Source organism: Bombus pascuorum, chromosome 6, assembly GCF_905332965.1.
Source record: "Bombus pascuorum chromosome 6, iyBomPasc1.1, whole genome shotgun sequence".
NCBI lineage: Eukaryota > Metazoa > Arthropoda > Insecta > Hymenoptera > Apidae > Bombus > Bombus pascuorum.
The window spans coordinates 11,753,371-11,778,654 of record NC_083493.1 but is presented as its reverse complement, the minus strand read 5'-3'; the positions used below and the strand labels follow the sequence as shown (position 1 = coordinate 11,778,654).

Here is a 25,284-nt window from a genome sequence, read left to right as displayed (position 1 = left end):
CCTTCGCTCGTTCCTTCGCAGGAACTGTGGCCGCTGCCTGCTGAGCGAGAAGTGATCAGACACAGACATCTGCAGTCACCCCTGACCTTGAAGTACTTTAGCGGATCGCCACCGAGCGCATCCCTCAGGTCGCTCCTTTCGCCCTCTCTGGACAACAGGCGTATTCAACTAGCCCGTTGGGAGAGCAATCCTTAAGAGGAATGTAGCTGCAGGTTAAGACGACTCTCGACGAGCAAGAACGAAAGAAGAAAGAAAGGAAGAAATAATAAAGCAGAAGATCGTATTCTTACGTTAACGACTGAATTGTGAATTCTGCAAAGTGCTATACTAATTACCACAGCTATAGTGGACTACGCTTACGTGTGTCGATATAATGTTATGTATGTTACACGCAGTGTCTGACAAAAAGAAAAAAATAAGAAAAGATAAAAAATATATCGTCGGAGAAATAAGACGTGAACCTCGTGGATTGGCGCCACGAAACTCGAGGTAGGATTCTTCTCAAGGTCGAAATGTCCATCGAGTGAACGCTTGCATGTTTCACTTTGAATGACCTTCGGAGAAACGGAAACAGCGTTATCACCGTTTAGGATCCTTCGATCGTGATGCGAAAGCACGTTCAAGGAGTGATGGTATCCTGCAAGGTTTGGGACAGGATAGAGAAAATATCTGTATATATACGGGATGGTAATTTATCGCGCTAAATTTAGTAAATTCGCTGGATTTAAAGGAAGTCCAGAGGAAGAGTGAAAGGGGAACGATGCGTGAGTGACGGAATGACTGAAGTAGCGTCCTAGCGTATCCACGAGGCATTCGAAGATTAAACGAAAAGACAAACAAGCTATAGAGAGCTTAAATGTATAACATACATGTGTATTCTCGGGTGTACAGAAGAAACGAGACGAGGATGACCAGACCACACGAAATAAAACACGTAATACACGTATTATATAGAAGAGACACGCATAGAGATACTCACGCGATGGAATACACGAGTACACATATGCATAACATATGCACGCGCAAAAACACAGACGCGCGTACAGATACACGGACACTTACACGAGCAGGTAATAGGAAGTTTATTTTTTATGGCGAATTATAGAAAATAATTTTTTTGCACCTTTTTGAAACGAAGGTAATACGACAAATGCTATAGCGCGACCGTCCTTTAAATCCACGGCAAAGAAAGAGACCGAGTCGAACTTACCAAGCTACGTACCGATCTTGACACTCGCAATAAACAATATTATATATTATCGTACGCACAATCGTTGTGCAATAACGCTAACGCCTACACAAAAACGATTAACAACTCTATTCTGTTGAAACGGTGTAACGAATCGTTATCGTCAATCGTTGTTATCGTTGTCGTCGTCGTCGTAACGCGCCTCGCTGAACAAAACTAATTATCGCTGAACACCATCATGCGCTCATGTGTTGCAATGGCGTCGAAAATTTGAACGATAATAAAGTTCCGTATAAAGGAGAAATAGAAGCAGAAGAAGAGAAACGAAAGAACATTAACACCGAAGAAATTGTCCAGGGAGCTTATTCACCGCCACGACGATGCCGTTCTGCGGAACAGCTCGAGCATCGACGCTTTAACTCTTGCACGTGTGTGTCACGCCATCACAGAGAGGAATAAATTATATTGCGTACACGTATATTATCCGCAAACTCATTATTCGCACGTGCACAGCGTCGACTGCACCCTTTCACACGCGACGAACGTTCAAAGACACCGTAGACTTGAAACCAACAGAGCGAGGATAGCATTCGCTCTGTTCGGTGTCGGTCAACGGAAATCGTGGCACGTTTTAATGAACGTTGCATCAACGCGCATCGTATTCTGCGAATCATTGCAGCTCGCGTGTTTGCGCGTACGTGACCACACAAAAGCACGACATCGGCGATTCGAAAGTAAACTCGGAGCTTACCAAATTGTACTCCTTACTAGCTAAACGATCGTCGTTTGAAGTGCTCGCGATGCCTAATGTCAATCAGTAGTTTAGAAAAAAAAAAAAAAAACCGTGAATAATTAATCCGTACGTGTATCATCGTGCGCCGTTTTCCCTTCGGTTCTCGTTTTCTATCGATAGCTTTAGGCATTTTTCCATACGCGCCGAATTTTTGCAGCAAATCGCAGCGAATTGTACAGAGAACGAAGAAGAAGGTCTACTTCGCCCGATCCTTGATTATTTTCGTACGATAACCTCGCGATTAGACACGTGACGATGTCGCGAACCGACGTCTCATCCACGTTGTTCCGGCTGTAATCGAACACGACTATGCCGACTGACAACAATGTGTCTATCGACTAAATTTTCTTCGCTCGTTCAGTCGCGCTTCTCACGTTTGACCGAAAGAAAAACGTTCCTAGCAATCGCGGTAATACTCTGGTTTGATTCTCCGCGTGATAAAAAATCTCGCGACGGACAGGCGGAAAAGCGGTGTCATGCAACGATCCAGAAAAACAAGAACGAACCAGAGAAACAAGATGAAACGGGACAAGGAGCGGCAAAATTCACCGGTCGTTTACGTAACAACGCATGTACTGTCAGCAAGAAAGCTACCGTGGCCAGCAGTAGGTCAACGTTAATGTCCCGGAACGAATCGTCCGAAGGGAAAACTGCTTCCGCACGAGAGAACTAAAAATCTCTCTGATTCTCAAGGAAGAAAGCCGGTTTATTTTCTTGCTTGCAGCACATCCTCGTCGTCCTTCGATGACGGTCACACGTCGTGGTAGCCATCGTCATTGCAAAAGATACAAAGTTGTGCGGGACCCAGAACGAAGAGAGATATTTCTACATATGTAGCGTTTAAATAAGAAGGGTGGCTGGCCAGAATAGGAAAGAAAGTTGAGTGGAGCGAGCGTGAATGTGTTAAATGGTAAGAAAGAGGAAAGCGTGCATGGTGTAGGCTGCTTGATGAGGGATTCTCATGTGACAATTATACGTAGATGAGGATGTAACGATGAGAGACAGAATCGCCAAGATGGTTTTCATCCTTTGTACATAAAAATACATGTGACGAGGATCACCTGCCTTTTACTATAAAGAAGATGAGAAATAAGAAGAGAAATGATGAGGAACGTAGCGATATTATGAAAGAAAGATGAATAATGCCGCGTGTGCGAAACGCCTCGTCTCATGGCTGAATGTTATATACAATATCTCGGAGGAGAAGGTCCTCGAAGGTCTACCAGCATTGCATCGCGGACCTTTTTGGAAATTCCCTTTCGATCTATCCGCAGCTTCGGATTTTCTTTTGCCTGTATCTATCTTGCGTTCCTTCCGTTATCTGGTCACTCTCAATCTCTACGCGGGTAGGTTTGAGAACCGTGTCACGAACAATAACTAAAAGAAAGCCGCGCGACGAGGCCTCCCGTGCGACCCACGCTCCGGAAACTCGATCATCCACGTTTTATAGGAAAGAACCAGCGATGTTTCTTCTGCTATTGATATATCGTTGATACGATTTCTTGCTTTGATATACGAATATATATATAAATATATATATATATACAAATATATATACATATATATGGTTGTTGAATTTACATTATCATAATGTTAGATCGGGCGGGCGATCAAGAGTGGCACGAGATAGCCTCGTGAGCGCGACGAGTGCGCAGATAATATGGTATGGATGTAAATATAATTATTATACATTTGTGTAGAAATGTAAGAGACTAAAGAGGAGAAGAGAAAAGGTCGAGAAGAAGTTCAGAAGTTAAGGACACCATCGTTGCATCTATCGTCCGAGAGATCACTTACGTCAAGTGAAATAAAAAATTGAAACCGACATATTATTCAGGCGTACACTTAACGATACATACATGCATACACGGACATGCAACATACAGGCACACACATTACACACGAAAGAGAGAACACACATATACACACGTTCACAAAGTACGCGTAGCTTAACTGTCTCCTTAATATAGGTGTTGACACGCTGTCGGGAAAGATAGGAGGATATCGTGAAAAGAGCGAATACCGAAGATACCAACCACGGGTTGAAAGAGGCGGAAAAAAAAAAAGAAAGAGGTGGAGGAGGGTAAAGGAGAAGGGAAGCCACTTGTAACTGACATAGAATAGTGCAAACCTAACTATATTTACTGTGACATGTAATATCCTTAATGAAAAAAAAAAAAATGCGATCTACTTGATAGGAGAGTTGTTCTGCACAAACACGATGCTTCATTGATAATTATAGTGTCTCTCTCTCTCTCTCTCTTTCTCTATCTTCAAAAAGTACGTACCTCTCTATACCTTATGGCAATTTAATGTATCCAACACGATATTTTCGATCGACAATTCGTTTCGGCAAATAGAGGACGAACGCTTTTGTTCGCGTTCGCCCTCATTACGGACGACTCTCGTCATCGTTTACTCGATTCGAGCTCATCATTGAAACGAATCACGCGAAGATACGCATCATCGAACGATCATTGTTAATTCTAATTGTAGTCACGGTCACTATCGTCGCGTTAATATGGAGTACAAGTATAGGGAATTCACCGTCATCGTCATGTCGTCGTAGTTAGTGGGAAGTATTCTAAAACGGAAGAAGAAGAAAATATCGTTACCACCGACTAGTAAAAATCATGCAGAAGAAAACACATGGATAAGAGAAGAACGGGAAGGAATTTTGATATATACGTATAAAAATATGTATGTATATTCCCGCGTGACGATCGGCTTTGAAACGTCGAGCGATCGATTAAACGTGTAACGTAGACGATGAAGAACGATCGACTTCTTTCGTCAACATTACGAAAAATCCGACGCGGTGCGACGCGATCGTCGTTATCCGAGTGGAAGCCAACGAGATTCTATTTGGAACATTTAGACAAACCAATTTCTGTTCTTTCGTTTATCCCTGGAATAGAATCTTGCTGTGCGCGTGTATCTTGAGACGAGAACAAGTTCTAAAAGCAACGAGGAGAGGAAAAAATAAAAATGAGAACACCGAGCGACGCGTTTCGTGATATTCGACGAGTCCACGTGTCGTTTTTACAGCGTACGAAAGGACAAAACACTTTGTATGCACCCGCCCCCCTTTCCCCATTGTTCATGCCCATTTATATTGCGTAGATGGACCGATCGATAATTATAAACGGACGTGAGAATACTATTATATATATACATATATATACATATTATATATATAAATATATATATATATAAAAGCGACAGAATGAAACTACTGTAACTACACCTGCCTCTTGTGAATAAATGCCTATTTGTTTCTTTTCAATCTCGTTGTTATTCTCATGATAGTTTCAATGTATATCGATCGAACTTATAGCAATTTACCGCAACTGTTACTTACAAAAATAAAAGTCAATTTTCGTCGAAAACCTTAGGGTTTAGCATATGTGTTTTAACGAACCTAACGCGATTATTATTTGAAGATACGACGGATCCGTAAAACAGATTTTTATTAAATAAATACGTTGTCACAATTGTTTAGATCAGGTGGAATCATATAACTATCGTACAATCTCGACGAGTACGTTTCGACTTCATCGATTACTAATTTACAAAGAAGGTTACTGCGCGCGCGAACGCCAGCACAAACGCTGCGCGGCGCGTTAAGCGAACCGCGTGCAACCGCTTCGTTGTTACTTAACACCGATCGTTTAATTAAAGCTAAGCGTTCAGACTGGAATGGAGAGAAAGAATGTCGAGGAACATCGTCGCGGTTGACCGACGCAAACGCGTGTGAAAAAATTTCTCTAGCATGATATTGCACTGTCGTTGTGTAAAAGATTCGCAGGGTTATAGCTTGGTCGATCGACATTCGCCACTAGCCCTAACAATGTCTTTCTTTTCTTTGTATACAATTTTCGATTCGTACTGCTTAATTTCCTGATCCATTTGGACAGATGGACGGACGGACGTTATTAACCGTTTGAGCCCCAAGCAGCGCGTTTAGATTTGATGTCGAAAAGTCCCAGTACAACATTTGATCGCTATGGACAATTGACGATATTTTGTATTTCATTGTTATCTTCTCAATAGTTTTCATTGAACAAAACTTGGAATATTTATAAACTAATAATACGCATATGTAATAATATAGAGATAATTCATAAAGTAACAAATATGACGAGCGCTATCGCGTCGTTTGGTTCTCTTCGCAATCGATTAAAACAAACGCTATCGCACTGTTCGAGAGTTTTCTTTTTTTATCAATGGCCCCTGGGACTCAAACGGTTAATGAACATTTAAAAAATCGCATAAATATAAGCCATTAAAATCGCCTTCCCAACTTTCGGATTTAATTCTTTATGTCTCCTTCTCTATTTGATTTAATTTTTGTTCCTATACGGTATTCTTGTCATTAATGTAACGACGATAGCGTCATAAATTCAGTTAAAATTTATCGTAACAACGATAATGTATATTACATAGATCTGTATCATCGCAATCAACGTCCAAAAGAAATTTCGCTCTCGTAAAAGTCAACGTAAAACTCATTTGTCTTACGTTATCACAAACGTTTCATATGATATATTTACAGCCGCGGGTTGAAAAAGATCGATCCTCTTTAGGTCGCCTCGTAGCATTTCGTCCAATAAAAAGAAAGAAAAACGAGGGAACTGGCTATAGCTTCGCTTAAACGCATCGCTCAGAATAATGATAAGTTTGTACCGCGAGTCCGGAGATCTTTACAAGTAGAAGCCGCTAGAGATCGTTCTTACCGTGGTAACGAGTTGTTCCACGATTATGGGAATGACGAGATATTCGCCCGGAGGGAAAAGAAACGTTCGCGCTTCACCGTATACCAAGTAATCGCTTAAGTCTGCCGATTGACGCTTTCCTTCTTTTCTCGATGAATCACACAGACATCTAAAAAGAAGAAACTTTCTTTCGTTGTCTTGCATTCGAACACGTAACTGTGATATACTGTTCGACATTAAAAAAGAAGAAAATAATAATAATAATAGCAGTAATGATTCTATTGTCAAGAACGTTTAGGAAAAACCTAGCCACGCCAGAAAATCTACTCCAAGCAAGAAAAACGTCCCATGATCGAGACTTGATTTCGCGATCTTGCTAGTAAAAATCGAGCTGCCCTGTAAACTTAATAACTATACAAATTGTCGTAAAAAACGACGTACGCGAAGCGCCTTCTATGGCGTGTTTGCTGCTCAAAGTTCGAGTCAGCAGTCTGTCTTCAAACGTGACGGATAGATGAGCAGGCGGGTGGTCCCTGATACGCTGGCGGCACAACGAAAAGTAAAAAACCTTTTTTCGAGCGCAGTCTTTTTCTCTCACCGTGCACCGGTGTCTCTTGGCTGTCATTTCGCGCAACGCGAAGTCTACGCGAACAGTCATTTTCGTCAAAACAGACCGAACACTTTTCTCGACGAGGTGCTCCGTTTTTTCCTAGCCGGAGCCACGATTTCTGAATTCTCAGAGTTCGCGGCGGTGATAGAGTTCGTGACAGGCATCAGTTTGCTTCGAACATGTTCATCCAGAAGTAACTGCACATCCATTTGCCATTGTTCTAGCTGTTGACTAAGTTCGATCTTCTGTTGAATAGCCTCCATCAGCTGGCTGTTAGCTTGAAGAACGTCTATCCTCGTTTTAGCCAGTTCCACTTCCGCCCTGTTTTTCCTAGCCACAGCTTGGTCTCGAACTTTGTAAGCCTGTGCCAAAATCTCGTCCTTCGTTAACTGCGAATGTTCCATATCGTCCCGAGCTCTATCACGTTCCTCTTTAACCCCGCGCAGTTCGGCCTCGCTCACGCTCAGTTTGCTCGTCGTATCAAGCAAAGCCTCTCCGCGCCTCTTTAGTTCCTCTTGCGTCTGCTTGTGTTGGTCCTTCACGTTCTCTAGCTCTTCGCGCACCCTGTGAAGTTCCACGGCTAAACCGAGCTCTCCTGGTGCCCCTCTTCCGGAAAGAGCCAAGTTGTATACCTCCTCCACCAAGTCCAACAAAGCACCGGGACAATTGGCCTGTAAAAAACCAGAGGAAACGCTTGTATAGCGAACATATGGCGAACTACTTGCGAGTACAATGCCATTGAAACTCGGATCGATCGTGGAGAGATATCTCTGTCGCGCGGCAAATTACGAAGAATCTTATCGGTGTAGGCTAGATGAAAGCAACCGTGTAAACAAACTCTGCAAACACGAGCCACGTCGAGGCGTTATAACTATAGCGTACTTACAGCCGTAGCTCTCTTAAAAGTACCAGTCACGGCCGATTTGTTATCTACGATCGAGCCAAGTGTTCCAGTCGGTGAACTGAGCACGTTCATCGAGTTTTCGTGGGCGCCCGACACGGGTTCCCTATATTGCATAGCCGGAAACCGGAAATGGTGGAACAAAAGGAGCGAATTACGCGAACCCCTTACCGAACTAGCAAGAGTCTCCTGTCCATTGGTGTCCGCCTCCTCCGCTTCCGTGGTGTTGTTCACGATCACGAGCATAGACTCGTCGCAGTCACTCTGCAAACCGGAGTCGTCCTCCCCTCGTCTCAAATGGACACACAGCTCCTTCAATCGCTTCACCGCCCTCGCCACCTCTGCACGCAAATCCTCCTGATCACCTAGCGAGCTTCCGCTCTCCTCGCACTCCATCTCCGCCTGCAGGGACCTCGGTGGTTTCTGTATCGAGCCGGATCTGCCTCTCCTTTCCGCCTCGATGGCCGCCAATGTCGCCGCCAGCTCGTCCCTGTGGATTCGACCGATCAAACGATCAACGTCAACGTCAAACGTACGATAAATCGTTCCTCTAAACTCGATCTAGCGAACTCAACTCGTTCCAACAAACTGACATTCGCTCCCACGTTTACGGATACGCGGTTGCCGTCGTTCGCGTTTCGAAAAGTTTCTATAAGCAAACGAAAGAGACAAACAAACACGATTACCATACTCGAGAAAAATCGATCAGCGCTTAAAGCGACTGGAAAACCTTCCTCTATTTTCCGGTTCTCACCTCGCGGAGCGAACACGCGTAGGCATTTGAAACGAACAACAAGTATTAGTTTCTGCCCTTTCAATGTGCGCCATGGAAAAACTCTCCGCTGTACATACGTGGGCTGCGAGGATTAAAAAGAACAATCTCCTACGGCTCTAACAGACGGTGATAGATAACTGACCATTATGTGGAGATATTGTACTATCATTGTGGACCGAAACGATGTTGGTTGTAAGAGAATAATAAGTTAACGACTACGTATAGTGTCTTATTACAATGTTAGATGCCTGAAGGGGTACAGAGACGCTTTCTGACCATTATCCTTTAATTTATCTCTATTAATCTTTATTGAATGTCTTTCGGTTAAGGACCCAGTTAAGAAGTCGTATCTCACCTCTCACGTTCAGCTAGTTTTGCTCGGTGTTCCGCCTCGTGACCGAGCCGTTCCAAGGCCGCGGCTCTATCCTCCGCTTCTTCAAGAGCCGCCATCGCTCTCGCCCTCTCTTCCCTCAGCTCCAAGGACCTCCTCTCTAATTCTGTTCTTTGTGCGGACACCAACTGCACCTGGAACACATTCAACATAACTGGCTTATGTTCTATTCGATTTCGCTATATCGGGGCCTGTGTCGATCAGCTTACTACGATCTCCCTACGATCTACTACCTACGTTTGCGTATCCGTACACGAACCACCACGATCGTTGATGTTTCGTGCACGTGATGCAGTCTGAGAGCGCGTGCTTCCGGTACTTTCGTAAGGAGAAACTAGCACGTAGAATATAGACGTGCGTACGATCGTTGCCAGAGTGAGATTCAATAGTATGTTAATTAGCGAAATTGTTTTTGGATATGCTTGGTGCTGGTATCGTAGTAACAATAATATTGGGTACTACGCATTACTCCTTTCTTTCTATTCGACCTTGTAATACATACGTGAAAGGGAATACCGGTTGTTCTGTTTGCCTAACACAAGGAATGCTTTTTAAGCTGTAGCAAGGGCAGGTTAACATTTTTAGAGAAAAATTTACCAAGAGGAAATTAAAAAGTAATTATCCGTGAGAGATCTATTAATCAGGTTAATTATCTTACCATATAGACTACTAATTTCTTACTATTACATAATAATTTTTCTTTATTTACAGAACATATTTTATTTCTCTTGAAAACGTATCATATCATCTCTACATTTGCAAGAATCGATTTGTCCTTATCGACTTTTTAATTCCATGATCATAAGAGATTCTAATTAAAAAATTAGGCCCATTGAACGGGTTAAATCAAACTATCTACAAAACGGTTTCATCTACTCAGAAATATTTATATACAAAAACGTTCAGCGTATATTCTGAAATTATGCTTGAACGAAAGAGGAAATAAACGAAAGTAGTACGTGCTAGCATTCCTGAAACGATTAAGTTATTCCAAAGTCGCCTTTGTTCTCGCTCATTTCCACGTAAATTGCCTCGAGTTTCTTTTCACGAAGTCATTTTCCAATCTCTCACCGATAAACCGATAGCATGACATAATCAATAACGTGGACGTAACGTGTAGACAATGTAACGAGTATATTACTCGGAGGGAATTCGCGCGTGAAGGGTATTTCCTGAAATTCGAGTTTCTTCCACGTAAGAAGAGAACAAAGGGCGCCAGTACGAAGGACGAGGCAAGTTAAGTCGATCGTCGAGGGTCACGACTCACGACCTGTTTGCTTCGAACTGGCGTACCGCGCGAACTTCTCACGGCTACGTGTACTTCCTCCCGCGATCTGCCTCGAATTATTAGACGCTCGTACACAGCCCATTGATATCTCCGGGGTCATACATATTCAATGCTGCTAACACCGAACAATATCCATTAACCACGGTCGCAACGGTAAACATCCAGCTGGATTCCCAGAACGATCTAGCTACGATTATCCAACAATCGTAAGCAAAAACAAACGGGTACTGCGCTCGAGACAATCGTTCGACACAAATATCTGCCGAAGTTACGAGGACAATTCCATAATGGCGTGAAACAGAAGAGAAATAAAATACTTGATTGCGGAAGCGTGGATCTGTTTCGAGAAACGGGCTCCCCCTGAAGCCTCGTTCACATTAGCCAAATTAGTTGAATTCACGTTGTCTGAATCGATTGAGTTTAATTTCACGTTCATACATGTTGCATCGTTTGACTTTAGATTTAGATTCTGATTTTAGATAAATGTCGAAGGCAATATGGTTAAATAAAATAATTGAGTACGTTGTATACCTAACGTTGCGTTTCAAAGCGGCATAACATATTACGTTGTTTAGCAACTTGCCTTCCTTTTAAGTTAAAAAGCATTTAAGACGATCTTACTCGAAACTTGGCAAGATATTTCGAAACAAGTAACGGGACCGCATTAGTCAAGAAATTTCAAACTACATTCAACTCTAATGACTCAAAATTGAATGACTATATTGATAAAAATGTGTATAGAAACTTGAATAGATTAAAAATAACATATTTACATTAGTAAAATAACTTTAAACGATTTGAAGTCAAATTATTTGAACTGAAGCTTCAGATCATCGATCAAATTGAAAGTAACTTGACTAACCTGAACGTGGCTCAATGCGCTGCTCTCGGAAACTACTAATTTACCTCGTCCCTGAGAACCTCCAGGCTACTGACGTGATCCTGGAGCGTGGTACTTCTGAGGGCACACTTTTCCCTGAGCACCTTGACCTCGATGAGCAATTGCTCTTCCTGCTTCGCGGCTTCTCTCAGCTGATCAGCCAGCCTCGTATTTTGTGCGGTGAGCTCCGCGACAAGCGTCGCCTGGTCCCGTTCCGCTCTTCTAGCCCGTTCATTTTGTTCTTCTAGCTGACTCCTCAATGTCTCCACGTCTGCCTGGAGCTCCAAGGTTCTTGCTTCGTTCTCGCTCCTGGCTTCCTCCAACCGTCGACGAAGCAGGTGCCTCTCTTGTTCCAGACTCTATGACAACAAACAGCGGGAACGTTAAGACTATTATACGAGATCGATGAAAGCCAATTAACAGGCTGTCGCGTGTTTCGATGTCGAAACTTTTCGTTCCGGCACGTGTCGAAGCACTCGACTGTGTTTGTCTGTATATACAAATGATCTCGCTATAAACATATGTGAAGAATTTATAGAGAGAAAAAATAGGTAAATAAAATGCATCTTCTTCCGAAAATGAGATAAGTATAGAAAATGATACGTAAGATCTGTTCTTATCTAATAGAAAAACTGTACAAATGTTTCACCAAGATAGTGATAATCTTTTGTCAACATAAGGTAGTGATGATATCTAATGTTTCAATATTTGAAAACATCAGAAGTTTTTCGACTAACACTTTGCACTTCGTGTAACATTTAACATTTTGCCCTGTGTAATTCATACTCGGTAAATTACTTTCAAAAGTATTAACTATTTGACTATATTTTTGTAATTAATTGAGTGTATGTATTTCCATATTTCTATTAAATTAAGTTACAACGCAAAAGAATATATTTTATAGGATATTAAATTTATAAGCTCGGAAAGGATAAAATGAAATACAGTATCGAGTCGAGTTCAACTTTACCTATACTTTTCATAAGTTGGAGATTTTATCGCGATGTTTCTCTAAATCTTCGATATGCGTATCGTATGATCTCGAACGGAATATTTAGTTTCGAAAGTATATCCGAACGGAGAATACTATACTTTCTCGGTATCCATGAAAGTAGATGTTTATTCACGCAGTCTGGTCGATGTAATAACGGTGAGAAATATGCCTAACAAACGATCGTGGCAAGAAAGCCTCAACGCTATTGAATAATAAAAACAAAAGAGTTAAGAACAAACTGCAGAGAAAAGAGCGGCGGTCTACCTCAACGATGTTTGTAAAATCAGCAACTTGAATCGCTTGGTTACCTTCGACCTCGAAGCGTCGTGATCGACCTACGAACGAAGGCTACCGCAAACGTCCCTGACTAGAATATCGAAAAACAGGATTCTGTCGTCGAGTCTCCTTTCTCGAAATTGTCACTTCGTTTCACCGACTTGGCATCGTTGGACGAATTTTAAAAAGGCACGCGGTGACTCACCAGAGTCGACACGACGCTCGCCTACTTCTCTCAGGTTCAATGATGACGCTGATCCTCAAGACCCAACAAGATCCGGTGAAAGGATAATGTTTGGGTGTTTCGTAAGAACGCCAAAGCTCCTACACGAGTTTCATCATCAGTTGAAATTGAAAACAAGCACGCTGGCTTCTCCAATTTATTATTATCCGCGATTAACCCTTTAGACACGATTGTCGTCAATATCGCCAAAGGCTAAAACTTTGAATCGAATTTCAGATACGAATATCATTTGTTAACGACTTTGTCTGATATTGCATTTATCTTTCCTATCTTTCTGCGTTTGAAGGAGGCAATTTATAAAAATGTACACGTACTTAAAGAATTAATGAGAGACAATGGTTTCTCATTAATGCGTGTAGGAAGACTACAGGCACGATCATCTAGTTTATAATTAATTACACGCTCTTTCTTTTTAATTTGTTGAATCGGTTTCCGGGAAACGACAGAAAAATTCATTCATTCCGCTAATCGACCATCACGCGAACGCTTCGGCACGAATAATTCTAACATATCAATAATTTTCATCATAATTTATTTATAATCCGTATATAATCGTGTACATATCCGTAAAAAATTCCCTTGTAAATTATAAACGTCTGAGCTTCGCTTTGAACTTTCTTCGACAATTACGAATCAGGTAATGAGCTAGTTATATCTGCCTCTTTTAATTCAATGCGTAAGCGTTTAATTTTCCTAGTCTCGTTATAATCAAAATCATTCTACGTATTTTCATCATCATGAAGCGTGGTCTGATTTATCGATCGCTTTTGAATGAATACATTCCACTCGATAACGATTAGGTATAATTGGACGCGGCACATTACGACCTGTAGTTATAAATCACGAAATCGCGAGGCTAGAAAATAATTGGTCGTGCTGGATCCCGCATCTGTTATCGTGAAACTCGTCCAAGAATAAATCCAACGAATGGCAAATACTTGAAACGTTCGATTCACAGGGAACGCCAGAATTTTAATTTGAATGCGTTCACGCAACGCTAATATACAGTTTTGCGGTACGAATTGCGATGTATTTGCGAGGTGCCGAATGAAAAAGCAGTTGTAATACAGGCCCACACACAACGATCACACGGTTCGATGTTGGTGGAGTTTATCGAGCTAGAAGGTAAGTACGGCCTTGGTTTCCCGTGGTTACTCATCGACCGATTGTCGACGCAGCCGAAGGCTCGTGGTCGCTCGATCGCTCGAAAATCGTCGACCACTAACGATTCGATCCTCGAATTAACACTAATTTCCTTTATTAGGATCGTAATTACGTGTCTCGTAAAAGGCGAGAGAAAGAGGGGGAAAGCAGAAAGAATTTGAAATCAAATTAACCAATGGATAAAGAATTATCAATGGATACGCGATTGTTATCTTTGTTCTGTTTTATTTTTATATGCGCGTATCTTTTACCTTTCAGGTAAGGTTGTATCTTACAGACTGTTACGAAATACGTAACAACGTTTAAGTAGAATGAAGAAAGACAAAGACAGGGCACGAGGAGAACGAGAAAATTGCGATTTTCTTAACTCGATATGTTATATAGTATATATATATTAGTTTACAAGTGGCAAGACCAAGTGCGCGTAAAGGTAAGAATTATGCATTAATAAAAGATGCGAAATAATAATTATATATCTCGCGTGTGTACGAGTTGAATCTGTAAAAATGAAGTACCGATATATTATGAAAAATGAAAAATTTGGTTCAAGTTACGTAGCTTCGACGGTTGTGAAATATTTCCTCGATATTTGTTTGCAATTGAGCAACAAATTAATTCAACGAGTAACGCAATTTCATATGACCGAGATATCTGAAAATTTCGCGAGTATTTCAAACATTTCTATAGGAAGCATAATGCAGTCACGTCACTTTCAATACCCTTCCAACAATGCCTATTAAAGACTAACAATGCCTGACATTTTATTGCGCCGATACGTTCATCAAAAAGGCTACGAAACAGCCTTTGTCTTTGCCGATTTTAACTTAAACGTCGGCTAATTTGAAGCCCTACCGATTATATCCACCTCAAGGTGGTTAAACTCTTCCCGGGTACACAAAGGGAGGGAAAAGAACTAGAGGTGAAAAAAACGAGGAAGGTGTACGTGGAGGATACAGCAGAAGAGACGAGACACACGGGGCTACGGACAAAAACCAGAAAGGCAAACACGCGTGTGATGCATACAGGAAAGACAAGAAACGCGCGTGTACGCTTTTTCCATAAGGTATATAACATGGCCGAAGGCGACTAGCGGAGATCCATGAGTCACGAATCTCCAACCCGTTCTCCAACACGACTGTTACTCCGATTGCGGTGGTTTCGCTATCCATGACGCTACCAGCTAGCTCCCACATCGGTGTACTTCAGAAAACATCATTTCTGACACCCATCGACCTTTGCGTCCACATGGAATGTGCAATTTCTCGCGTTTCATCTCCCAGGACTGTATTTAAGCTTCTCGAGTTTTTGTAATAGTCACAATTAGACCTATTTCAAAGTTCAGGATACATTCATTGGATTTAAATGTAAATTTCTGAATTAGGAAAATTTGTATGTAATCTAAGAAAAGATCACGTGTCTGGTATCATGAGTAAAGATTCGCTTCGGTACATCTTGCCTGTCTGTGTCTTAGAAATCAATAAAGTAAAGGAGTTATTACGGGACAATAATAATAAAACAAAATTAATATAGAATGGAATTTGGTAATGTCGGGAACTTCAGGAGGTGAATTTGAGAATCGAGATTTCAATTTGAAGATTTGTGTTTGAATTTAACTATTCGATTCAAATTACACTTTTCAATAGAAATTTATTCGTGTGCAATCCTCCGCAACGTAAATAACGATAACAATGCTATTCATACCGGACTCAACCTGTTTCGCTATCTATCGGATAGGATGAATCATCGATAAGTAAACGTTAGTGATCCTTCTTATAGATCGAAGCATCTGTTACTTCTGGTTAAAATCAAGCTCGATTATAATTAAGCTCGACCCCAATTCGATTACAATAATATTTGATCCCAGTTCGATTACAAACTACACATACGTATTCACGAGCAAATCGGTGTGCATAATTACACACAGCATTCAATTGTAAAAACGTGAAAAGGTCCAAATATCGATTGAGTCACGAATCATGTTCGATGTTCCATTCTCGTTTATTCCTGTGCTCTTTCGACATCGAAGCTAATGTCGTCGTTAATGGTCGTTGCTACATCGTGTCATGTACGTAGCGAAATACCTTCATCAAGACACAGAATTCGCAACGGATTTGAAAAAAGTTTCTGTCTTTTACAGACGTTAAATCTGTTACGAAATATTTTCAATATCTGGGAAATGCTGTTGGCTGAAACGTAAAGCAGATGTAAAACCTTTATACGTGTACTATACTCGTACATCAAGCTTAAAGAGAATCTTTCATCCTACTAGACAGTTCGATCGATTAAAGCAATCTGATTTGGCAAACGAAAAATCTGAATTTCAATTTCTCATGACTACATCAACCGATATAGCTAGCTCGATGAATTCTGTTTCTCGGAACATGCATAATAACGTTTCCTCCTGTTAAAGGGAAAACCATCCACGACAAGCAGATTATTCTAATTATACAGCCGTGACCAGCAATACATCTTCCGGCACACTTTATCGGACTTCTAATTTAATGGCTGAGCTCCTGTCACTTTCTGCTCGAAGAAACAGACATCCGCCCGATAGAAAGGGAAGTAACCGAAACAAGGAAGCGGAGTGAACAGTGACTGGTACGTATGGACGCGGATCTTCGATTTATCATTTCTCTGTCCAACCGCATGATACCGCTCTGACTACGAACATTGCATACCTGCTTCTTTGATATGGAACGAACATCATTTTCCTCCGTATACGCAGTCATATACCATAAAATCCGACTTTTTTCGTTGCGACTTTCTTACAATTTCCACTTCGACTAATTTCTACAGCAAAAAGTTTTAAAAGTTGAAATATACGCCTATTCGTTCTCATTAACGAGCTCTAACGATCCGCCAATTGCGAAAACGAAATGACGAGTGTTTTACAATGTGGCAATCCGCGTATTTCCTTCCTCGTTGCCGAGTCGATCTTCGTGCCGCGTCTAATTTAATCACACGACTAAGAACCTTCGCGCAAATTTATTTCCTGCGACGAAGGATCCTTCATTCCGTCTTTCGTGGATCCGCTGTACCGTTAAATAAAAGCCAAGAACTACCTAATGTAATTACAGAAACTGTGCGACATAATTACGACGCAATGGCTAAACGAAACGAATCATAGTGTCATAATCGCGTCTTAATTACAGAAGGAAAGAAACGTCTTAATAGCTTCAGCTGCGAACTACTCTTCGTTCACTTTTCAGGACGCGATGTTACGATATTATTCGAGAATACTATAATTTGCTCAGTGGAAGAGCGGGATAACTACATCTTTTCCAAAAACGAGATAAATACAGGGGACCATTATCTCATGAATTTTGAAATCTTTAATAGTAGACTGCGGATTTTCGTACAAAGTTATGAAGGCACCTAAAGAAGTAGAGCTTCAACAAAAAATTATTTCATCTAACGCGAAAAGTTTGCTTATACGCGGCTTGTTTTTTCGATCGATATTGTAAAAGTTTCCAGGATGACACACATACTATGTATGTAGTCCGCGTAATAAAACGTGACTTTGTAACAAATTAAACGGCTAACGAAGAGCTGTTGAAGATAAAAGCGAATCGCTGTTGTTAACAGACGATCGAACAGGCTGTTCCCATATTATTGCCGAGGTCGTGAGATCGGTCGTGTGCCAATCGTCGCATTATCGCAGTATAAATACGATATATGTATAAATAATATAATAAATAATATGTGCACGTATTTTCTCTCTCTTATATTTACGTAATTTTCTTAATAACATTTTCTTCTCTCTAACTTATCTTATTATAAGAATACAGTAATAACGCATGTATGTAATATGCAGAATAAAGCTTTCAGTCAACAACAGGTTATTATATTGTACATGTACGTACATACACAGTTAAGTTTTTTGAGACTCAGAAATTACACGCGGATTTTCGACTACTCGGGGTGTCTGTGTCCATAGCATTGTTCGAGGGTCAACTCTACTCTATTTTACATATATTCCTTTTTAACGTTACATGCATTCTGTGCACTTTCGTATCTACTTTACATAAGTACATAAAAATCCGCGGTCCATTTATACGTATCTATAGCCTGGATTCAGTCAAGTCAAAAATTGAACATTGTTAACGCTGTAATTAAATATTAAGATACAATCATGTTCCCAAGAAATACTTATTTTTCGGATCTTCTCTTTACCTTGTTACAATTTTTTTTTTCTGTTATATAAGGGAGAGACAGGATTATTGGTTGCTTAGCTATTATAAAAGGAGGTCGCGACACGTAGTAATATATTTAAATATTCCAAAGCATACACATTTCTCTAGCCGAGTTCGACTTGACCCACAATTTTTCTAAAAAAAATATCTTGTCACTTACACCACTTTTTCACTCGATACATTTATTACACTTTTCCATAAATTGCTTTTATAAATAAACGATTGGCGATAAACAAGTCTTGACTTGTGCGCAGCTAATCGAATAAGTATTATCTAACGGGTTTCCTGGCGCATGCCACAGGTATAAGTCACAGTTTATCAAAAGAAATGGTGCACGTGTTTCATGATTGGCGGGTGTAGCGAATGTTCGGGAATAAAAAAGAAACGAAAAGATCGCGATAATGGCCGTTTTAATTGGCATTGCACTTCGCGGTGACGCATTGCGCTCGCCTCGGCTCGGCTTTTGGCGTTGCGCCGCACCGTTCCTCGTTCACTTTCCCTCAGAAGAAAACGATTATGCGAGGTGAACCTTCTCAGAGAAGGAAAAGGAGGAGAAGTAGGGAGGCTCGTAATAGGGAGGCAATGGCCCGTGACGAGCCAGGCAATGATCGTATACTATTGCAACAACCAAAGTCCATCCGCATATTGCGCGATCTGCTCCAGACGGTGGATTAATGTAACAATAAGAACTAGATTATGGTATAGGTAGGTAAATATACCATTTTGAAGGTTTTAAATATACCACGTATATAATGATACTAAGTATACTATTTATTCGTTTTAAAAATTATAAATATACAATATAAAAAAAGTAGACCATGGTGTGTACATATATGTTGTTTTAAGAATTTATTGTATTCCTTTCACCTCTATGATCACCTGTTTTGACCTGTTATGTCGAAACGGAATGTGCAGAATGTAGATATGTATATTAAATGTATATGTATATTAAAATTATTTATAGATTCGACGTATGATTTGTCAATTTATATACAATTTTATATATGTAGTTTACGTACTGGTGTAACCAGTTATATTCTACGAAACCTTTTACAGAGTTTGTCAATCGAATAACCTAACCAATTAGATATATGTTTCTTACAAATGTATATGAGTCTTGCGTCTAGTAAAAGGCTAAAGTTCGTTTTACGCTGCTAGAAATGTTTTCTAGTATAGCCAATAAATGTCAATTTTGAATTTTGAAAACTTCAAATTTAAAAGCTACTCTTCGTTCAAGAGTTACACTGAACTCTGCACACAACTCTACATTCGCAAGATGTTAGATCACTGACTGTTCAGCTTTTAATCAAGCGAGCTTACGTTATAGTTGCATTTGGAAAGTTTTCAAAGTTGCTATTTTTAGACTCTATTCATTGAATACTATAAGGAATAATTTTCGCTTCTAACAACGAACTTTAGTCAATGAAAAAGTTCGACTTTGAGATCCTTGCGGTTTTCACGTACCAATGGCGATCAGGTAACAGCAAAGCCGGATACGTCCATAAGCATTAACGCGGACGAGAGCAAAGGAAACCCGTGGCGATCGGCGTAAAAGCGTTGTGTAATTTCTCCGGGCCTATTACGGTCAGAATATCGCTTCATCATGGAAAGAGCTAATTGGATCGAAGCGTGACTCTTGTTCGATTGCATTTGCCTCTGATTTCCAAAGTTCTTGTTCGAGGTTCTTATTCGATGCTCTTCCATTAGGTTCTTGCTTAAGCTTCTAGCAAAACTCGAGCGGACAAGGAACATTATTTGATAACACTATACGATATTTTTCGCAGCGGTAAGAAACGAACCGATATATTCTCGAACGTAAACGCGTTGTGTAATTAGAGCCACGTGAACACCTAACCAGGTGCGATGCGTCGAGCGTCACGATTACTCCATCGACATTCGATAATCTAACACGCTCGATCCGTTGTGTTATTTAATTTCGCGCACAATGTACCGAATAACGGGTTCACCAACTTCGACATCGCGTTATCGTTTTACGTAAGCGACAGCTTTGACTCGATTCCGCGATTGGTTGTCGTTGCCAGCTCCAAGGTGGCACGATTCAGACCCGTTTACACGATCGAATATTCAATCTACTGTGACGGACCGTAATAAAATCTGCTACGTGTCCTAACGAGACATTTCGCGATTTCACTGGAAGTTGGAACCAGCTAGAAAACTGTGTCGCCGGAATGGTTTCGGAAGATTACATTCGTCTCGTATCGATATATCTCGCTCCAACTATCAGCGAGCAGGTATCTGAAAGCTAAGAACGTACCTAGAAACTAGAAACTGATATATGTAGAAACTGGTTGAAATTATAGGCGATAAGACTATCTCTGTATCGGTTCGGTTTTAAGGAAAACTGCGTTTTGTACAGAAAGAAAGTAGATCAAGAGATCAGTGCGGGAACGCGAACACAATGCGTTATTAATGGTTATCTTGAACGGTAGTGAATTCATAGTAACAATCTGCGCTGCAAATCGAGGCTGATATTAAGTAATTATTGTACTAAATGAACATTCCCGTGGAAGTTGCGCGAAACGCTGATAAAGGACGCGTATGTATGCTCTGTTAGCGTAATTCAGATCGATGATCGAAACTCGTTTGAGAACGCGGAATCGCGCGTTCTGTAGGGGGAAATCGCGTAACTAAGTAGAAAACAAGGCTGCCGATTATCTGTAGAATCTGCGAAAGTAGCTAGCCAAGTACACGATTAATGAGATTAGCGGCCGATTACGACAAACCAAAAGGAGGCCGATGTCGCAATCGTGTCAGCGACAGTTACCGTTGTTTCATGGCTACTATTATTGTTTACAAAACTTATGTGACTCACCAGCAATTAAAGCGATATTGAGTAACAAGAAGTTTGCGGTTCGTGCACCTTTCGAAATGTATCAAGGCTGCCACGATGCGACTAAGTTCGAGTGTTTGCCAAACGTTTTATCTTATCGACTCGGTCGATTCGTCGCATGACGTGTGCCTCGACCAATCGAAGCTTAAAATCTTACGGCAGCTTCGACGACGATAACGATTAAACGCTAGTTTAATTAAATAATGGGGCTTATTAAGGCGAGTGGGATAGCGTTGAATTTGAGATATAGAACGATGACGATGGCGTGAAATATCATCTAGAAGAAGATGCTAGACGACACCTGATGTTTCTTAGATTCTAACGTAGCATTAGTACTTGATCATAGGTAAATCAATCAATCGCTGAAATAAAAGGAAATAATCAATGTGATAATAATAGCAAAGAGAGAGAGAGAAATATGTTCCTCTGTGGAAACTGTGAATGATCTAAAATTCTTTCGCACGCGATCTACTCATCTATCGACGCCATCGACTGAAATCGTGGGAAATAAGGAAACAGTCACGAGCCGGATCGATATTGCCACCAAGAAAAATTAATATTTTATTTTACAATGGTCCCTTAAGCGGTAAACCGCGTCTCGAGAAACGAGCGTACCCGATCTCCCGTTTCAAATCGTTATTCGACACCGACAGGTGAGAGTGCACGCACTTCATGCACGCACGGTGGCCGTACGAGTATTATGAGAACGAAGGAAAAACCGACGATCCAAGCACGTAGCCACGAAATTTTCCCTGTCGTAGAATTCGCGTAGACCGTGCACAATTGAATTGGCGTAGAATAATCACGGAAGGAAAAAAGGTGATTCTCCGGAGACACCGTGCGATAATTAAGTGCCACTTCGCAGCCCCATTTAAAAGAATTTCTATCTTCGCCTTTTTAAATTTAAAAATAATGCAGTGCATCCATCGAGTTTCACGATTGTGTCTTAATCGAAGACTTTTACAATTACGAAGTTAGAAATTAGTGAAAACATGAATCTCGATTAGGTATTATCCTTGCATATATAAATGCGATAAAAAGATCAAATGAGTAACAGATTGAGTCGTCTCCTCCGATTAACTCCGACTTGTTAACAATAAATATAATTTAACAATTTTCTTTTAATTAAATAAACCATAATATGGAACTATTACAAAATCTTTCATATAACTACAATGCTTCTCTTTTTCCCGTCTCGATACAAATTAATTAATTCTTTCAAAATTTATTGAACGAGTAACGTTTTCTAACGAAATAGAGGTCTAAAGAAATACGTAGCTTCAAACATATAAATTCATAACTAGGACAGCTGGAATGAAACGCTGGAATTTCTCAAATTGGCACGAGGTGGAATTTACTTTCCCTAAACTTCAGTTTCATATACCTGAAGCCTACGCGTCGACCTAGTTAACGACGACTATGATCCTGAACATCGATGAAACTCAAAACGAGAAATAACAGGAAATCCATAAAATCCAATCGCCTGAATCCTAGGGAAGAAAGCATCGACCTATCAAGCAGGTATAGCCATCTTCACGAGCTAACTCCAGAACCATGTAGTTACCTTGTTAAAGCGTCACGGTACATTTGGAAGTGGCTCGGCGCAGGTTCACCGTCAAATCAATTTCACTGCATCTCGACTCGTTTGCAAGTAAATCGTTCGTGGAACAGGCTCGCAGCCACGCATGTTCGCTCGTACGAGGATGCTCGTTCTCCGGCCTCTACGAGCACCAACCGCCGAGAAACTGGCAGAACAATGGGGAAAGATAACGAACGAGGTGTAATAAAATTGAAAACAAACAATCGGAGTTTCCGACTAACGGTACAGAAGCTCTTAACTAGCCTGTTTCGTGACAAACCACGCTGAACTTTTTCCAGCGTCTCTTCTTTCCGCTCTTTTAATTTCACCTACCCGTAGGGTGTCTCTACGAACTGTTTCCTTTCTTGTACACCAATTCCGTTCAATTTGTATCCTCGTTGGTACTTGACAAAGTATAATATCGTGGCTTTATGATCCATCGGGTATAAGTCGTATCCGTTCGCGATAGAGTACCAATTCTGTACAATAAAAGAGCCAAAAAAGTGAAAGAATCTACGGCTTAGTACGAGACTTACGGCATCTAACGTTTATCTAGCGATCGCGTGACATCCATTTTAATGGTATTTCGACGAAATCTCTTGGAGTTTGTAACAAAGATTTAATGTCGTAACGATTAACCCGATTGGAACGGTGCTCGTGATCGTTTCTTAAGAGAAAATACTTGTTATACTAGTTGATCGTTTCGACTAGTTGCTCGTTTCCTTGGGACGGCCCTGTGGCACACGCCGGCGCTCGTTCAGAACGAGCAGTTGAAAACACGAGCACCCTTCTGACTCGAGTTTCCGTGTGGTGTTGTTAAAAACTTTCCCTATACAGTTACGCTCTTACCTACGGCCGGAAACTCGAGCTAAAGAACGTTTGTTTCGTTGCAAAACTCAAATTCCGCGCATGGGACCAGGAGTATGCATTTTCAGATGCTTGCAACGAATTCGTGAAATTTGCTAGGTTTTCGCTGGGTTCGTGTTCCCTTTAATGCGTTGGTAGGTAAACAAGCCGAGGAAAGAGGGTAGAACGTTCCTTTGAAATAACGGTTTGCTTTTTCGCGGACTTCCGGTCTGCTTCGCATTCTCCTAGACTTCGAATCACACCGTCGCAGAAGCGACTGCTCGTTCTATGGCAATTAGTCCTGCCTGGGTCTGGGAACACATCATTGTAACACGCATAGATATTCTTTCTTCTTCTTCTTCGTGAAAACTGTATCCGCTTCTTGAAATCACACTTTTGCGTCCATTGAATGCTCGGCTGAATCTCGGAATTCTGCTGCTAATATTCTCAATGACTTCTTTAGTTACGTCTGCTGCGTCGAATGTCTGGAAACGAAAGAGTAGGTAGTCCATGGTCTGCTCAGCAAATTCGTATAGCTCAGAAAAAGGTATTCCTTTGTGGAAAAAGAATTTTCCACGGGTCATTTCGACCAAGAACCGCCGCAGGAATCCAAATACCGTATTCAAATAACACAGGTAACCGTATTAACGTACCTGAGAAAGCGATTCTAAAAAGCGGCGAATATTGTTTCGTATCTGACGCGCTCGACAAAGGAAACCACGTCAAGCTCTGGAAGTAAATACGATAAATATTTAGAGGGAAAGGCGTAACAACGCTGGATCCCCTTATAATCGCCTAACCGCGATCTCACGATGCACTTTCCTACAAATATTAGCGGCATAATAGTGGTCCGATAGAAACTTCGCATCAAAGGCGCGGGCCAACCTGAATTGCATTCGCACTTTCTCACAAGGATTCCTAAGGAATTGTACAATGAACCATTGAAATCTTTCATCGAATTGTAAAACAATAAAGCTAATTGCGTTACGATGCACGATTGAATTATTTGTAACGTTTACCAGTGCAGGATTACGTTGCTCCCAAGTTAATAATTTCTGCCAACTATCGAGAACCTAGACAAATTGAGTAACAGTTGAACAACATTGTTACGAAATACACGTTTTGTTCTCACGACATCTGCCAATGCTATACCAACACTTTATCCAACTGTTTATTCTTTACGTATCATTAACGTGAAAAGAAGAACACCGAGATAACAAATTTCTGACACGAACGATAATGGGGATACGCCAATGGTTAGCAGAATGATGGTGCGTATCCCGCAGCTAATTATCGCGAGGTTAATGAATTTTTAATAGACAGAATCGCGCCACGAGCAAATGGGCAGATCGCGTAATTCACGCGCTCGAAATTCCCAGGTCACCGGCTGCGAGGAGCCCGTGGAATCTCGGCTTTCTAGATCTCGGCTGTGCCAACCGTGTAAGTGCCGCTTTTTATTGCCGACACGGTGCCGCGATTATTCTACCGCCGCTTTCAGACTACCAATTATACAATAACAAGAGGCAAACGTAGCGGCTCGATCTCATTGCTACTTTAACCCACTTCTTCTTTCGGCATCTGTTAACAGTGCATCA

At 41.0% G+C, this 25,284-nt stretch overlaps 2 protein-coding genes and 1 long non-coding RNA gene across 3 annotated transcripts in view; 1 reads left to right on the top strand and 2 right to left on the bottom strand.

Annotated features, from left to right (window-relative positions):
* LOC132908396 (protein Fe65 homolog) overlaps positions 1 to 5,268 on the top strand; it is a 144,516-nt gene extending 139,248 nt beyond the window's left edge. The window contains exon 16 of the mRNA XM_060962386.1: positions 22 to 5,268. The gene's annotated coding sequence lies outside the window, so the exon portion shown is untranslated. The remainder of the gene's footprint in view (positions 1 to 21) is intronic.
* A 167-nt stretch (positions 5,269 to 5,435) lies between these two features.
* LOC132908372 (bicaudal D-related protein homolog) overlaps positions 5,436 to 25,284 on the bottom strand; it is a 28,702-nt gene continuing 8,853 nt past the window's right edge. Inside the window, exons 2-5 of the mRNA XM_060962353.1 lie at positions 11,569 to 11,901; positions 9,339 to 9,508; positions 8,380 to 8,698; positions 5,436 to 7,978 (exon numbers count right to left, since the gene is read on the bottom strand). Coding sequence (XP_060818336.1) covers positions 7,361 to 7,978; positions 8,380 to 8,698; positions 9,339 to 9,508; positions 11,569 to 11,901 — 1,440 coding nt within the window. The 3' untranslated portion in view covers positions 5,436 to 7,360. The remainder of the gene's footprint in view (positions 7,979 to 8,379; positions 8,699 to 9,338; positions 9,509 to 11,568; positions 11,902 to 25,284) is intronic.
* On the bottom strand, positions 18,559 to 24,164 carry LOC132908401 (uncharacterized). Its single transcript, XR_009658361.1, has 2 exons — positions 21,247 to 24,164; positions 18,559 to 20,136 (listed from the first exon to the last, which is right to left on the bottom strand). It is a non-coding gene; the product is annotated as an uncharacterized LOC132908401 (long non-coding RNA).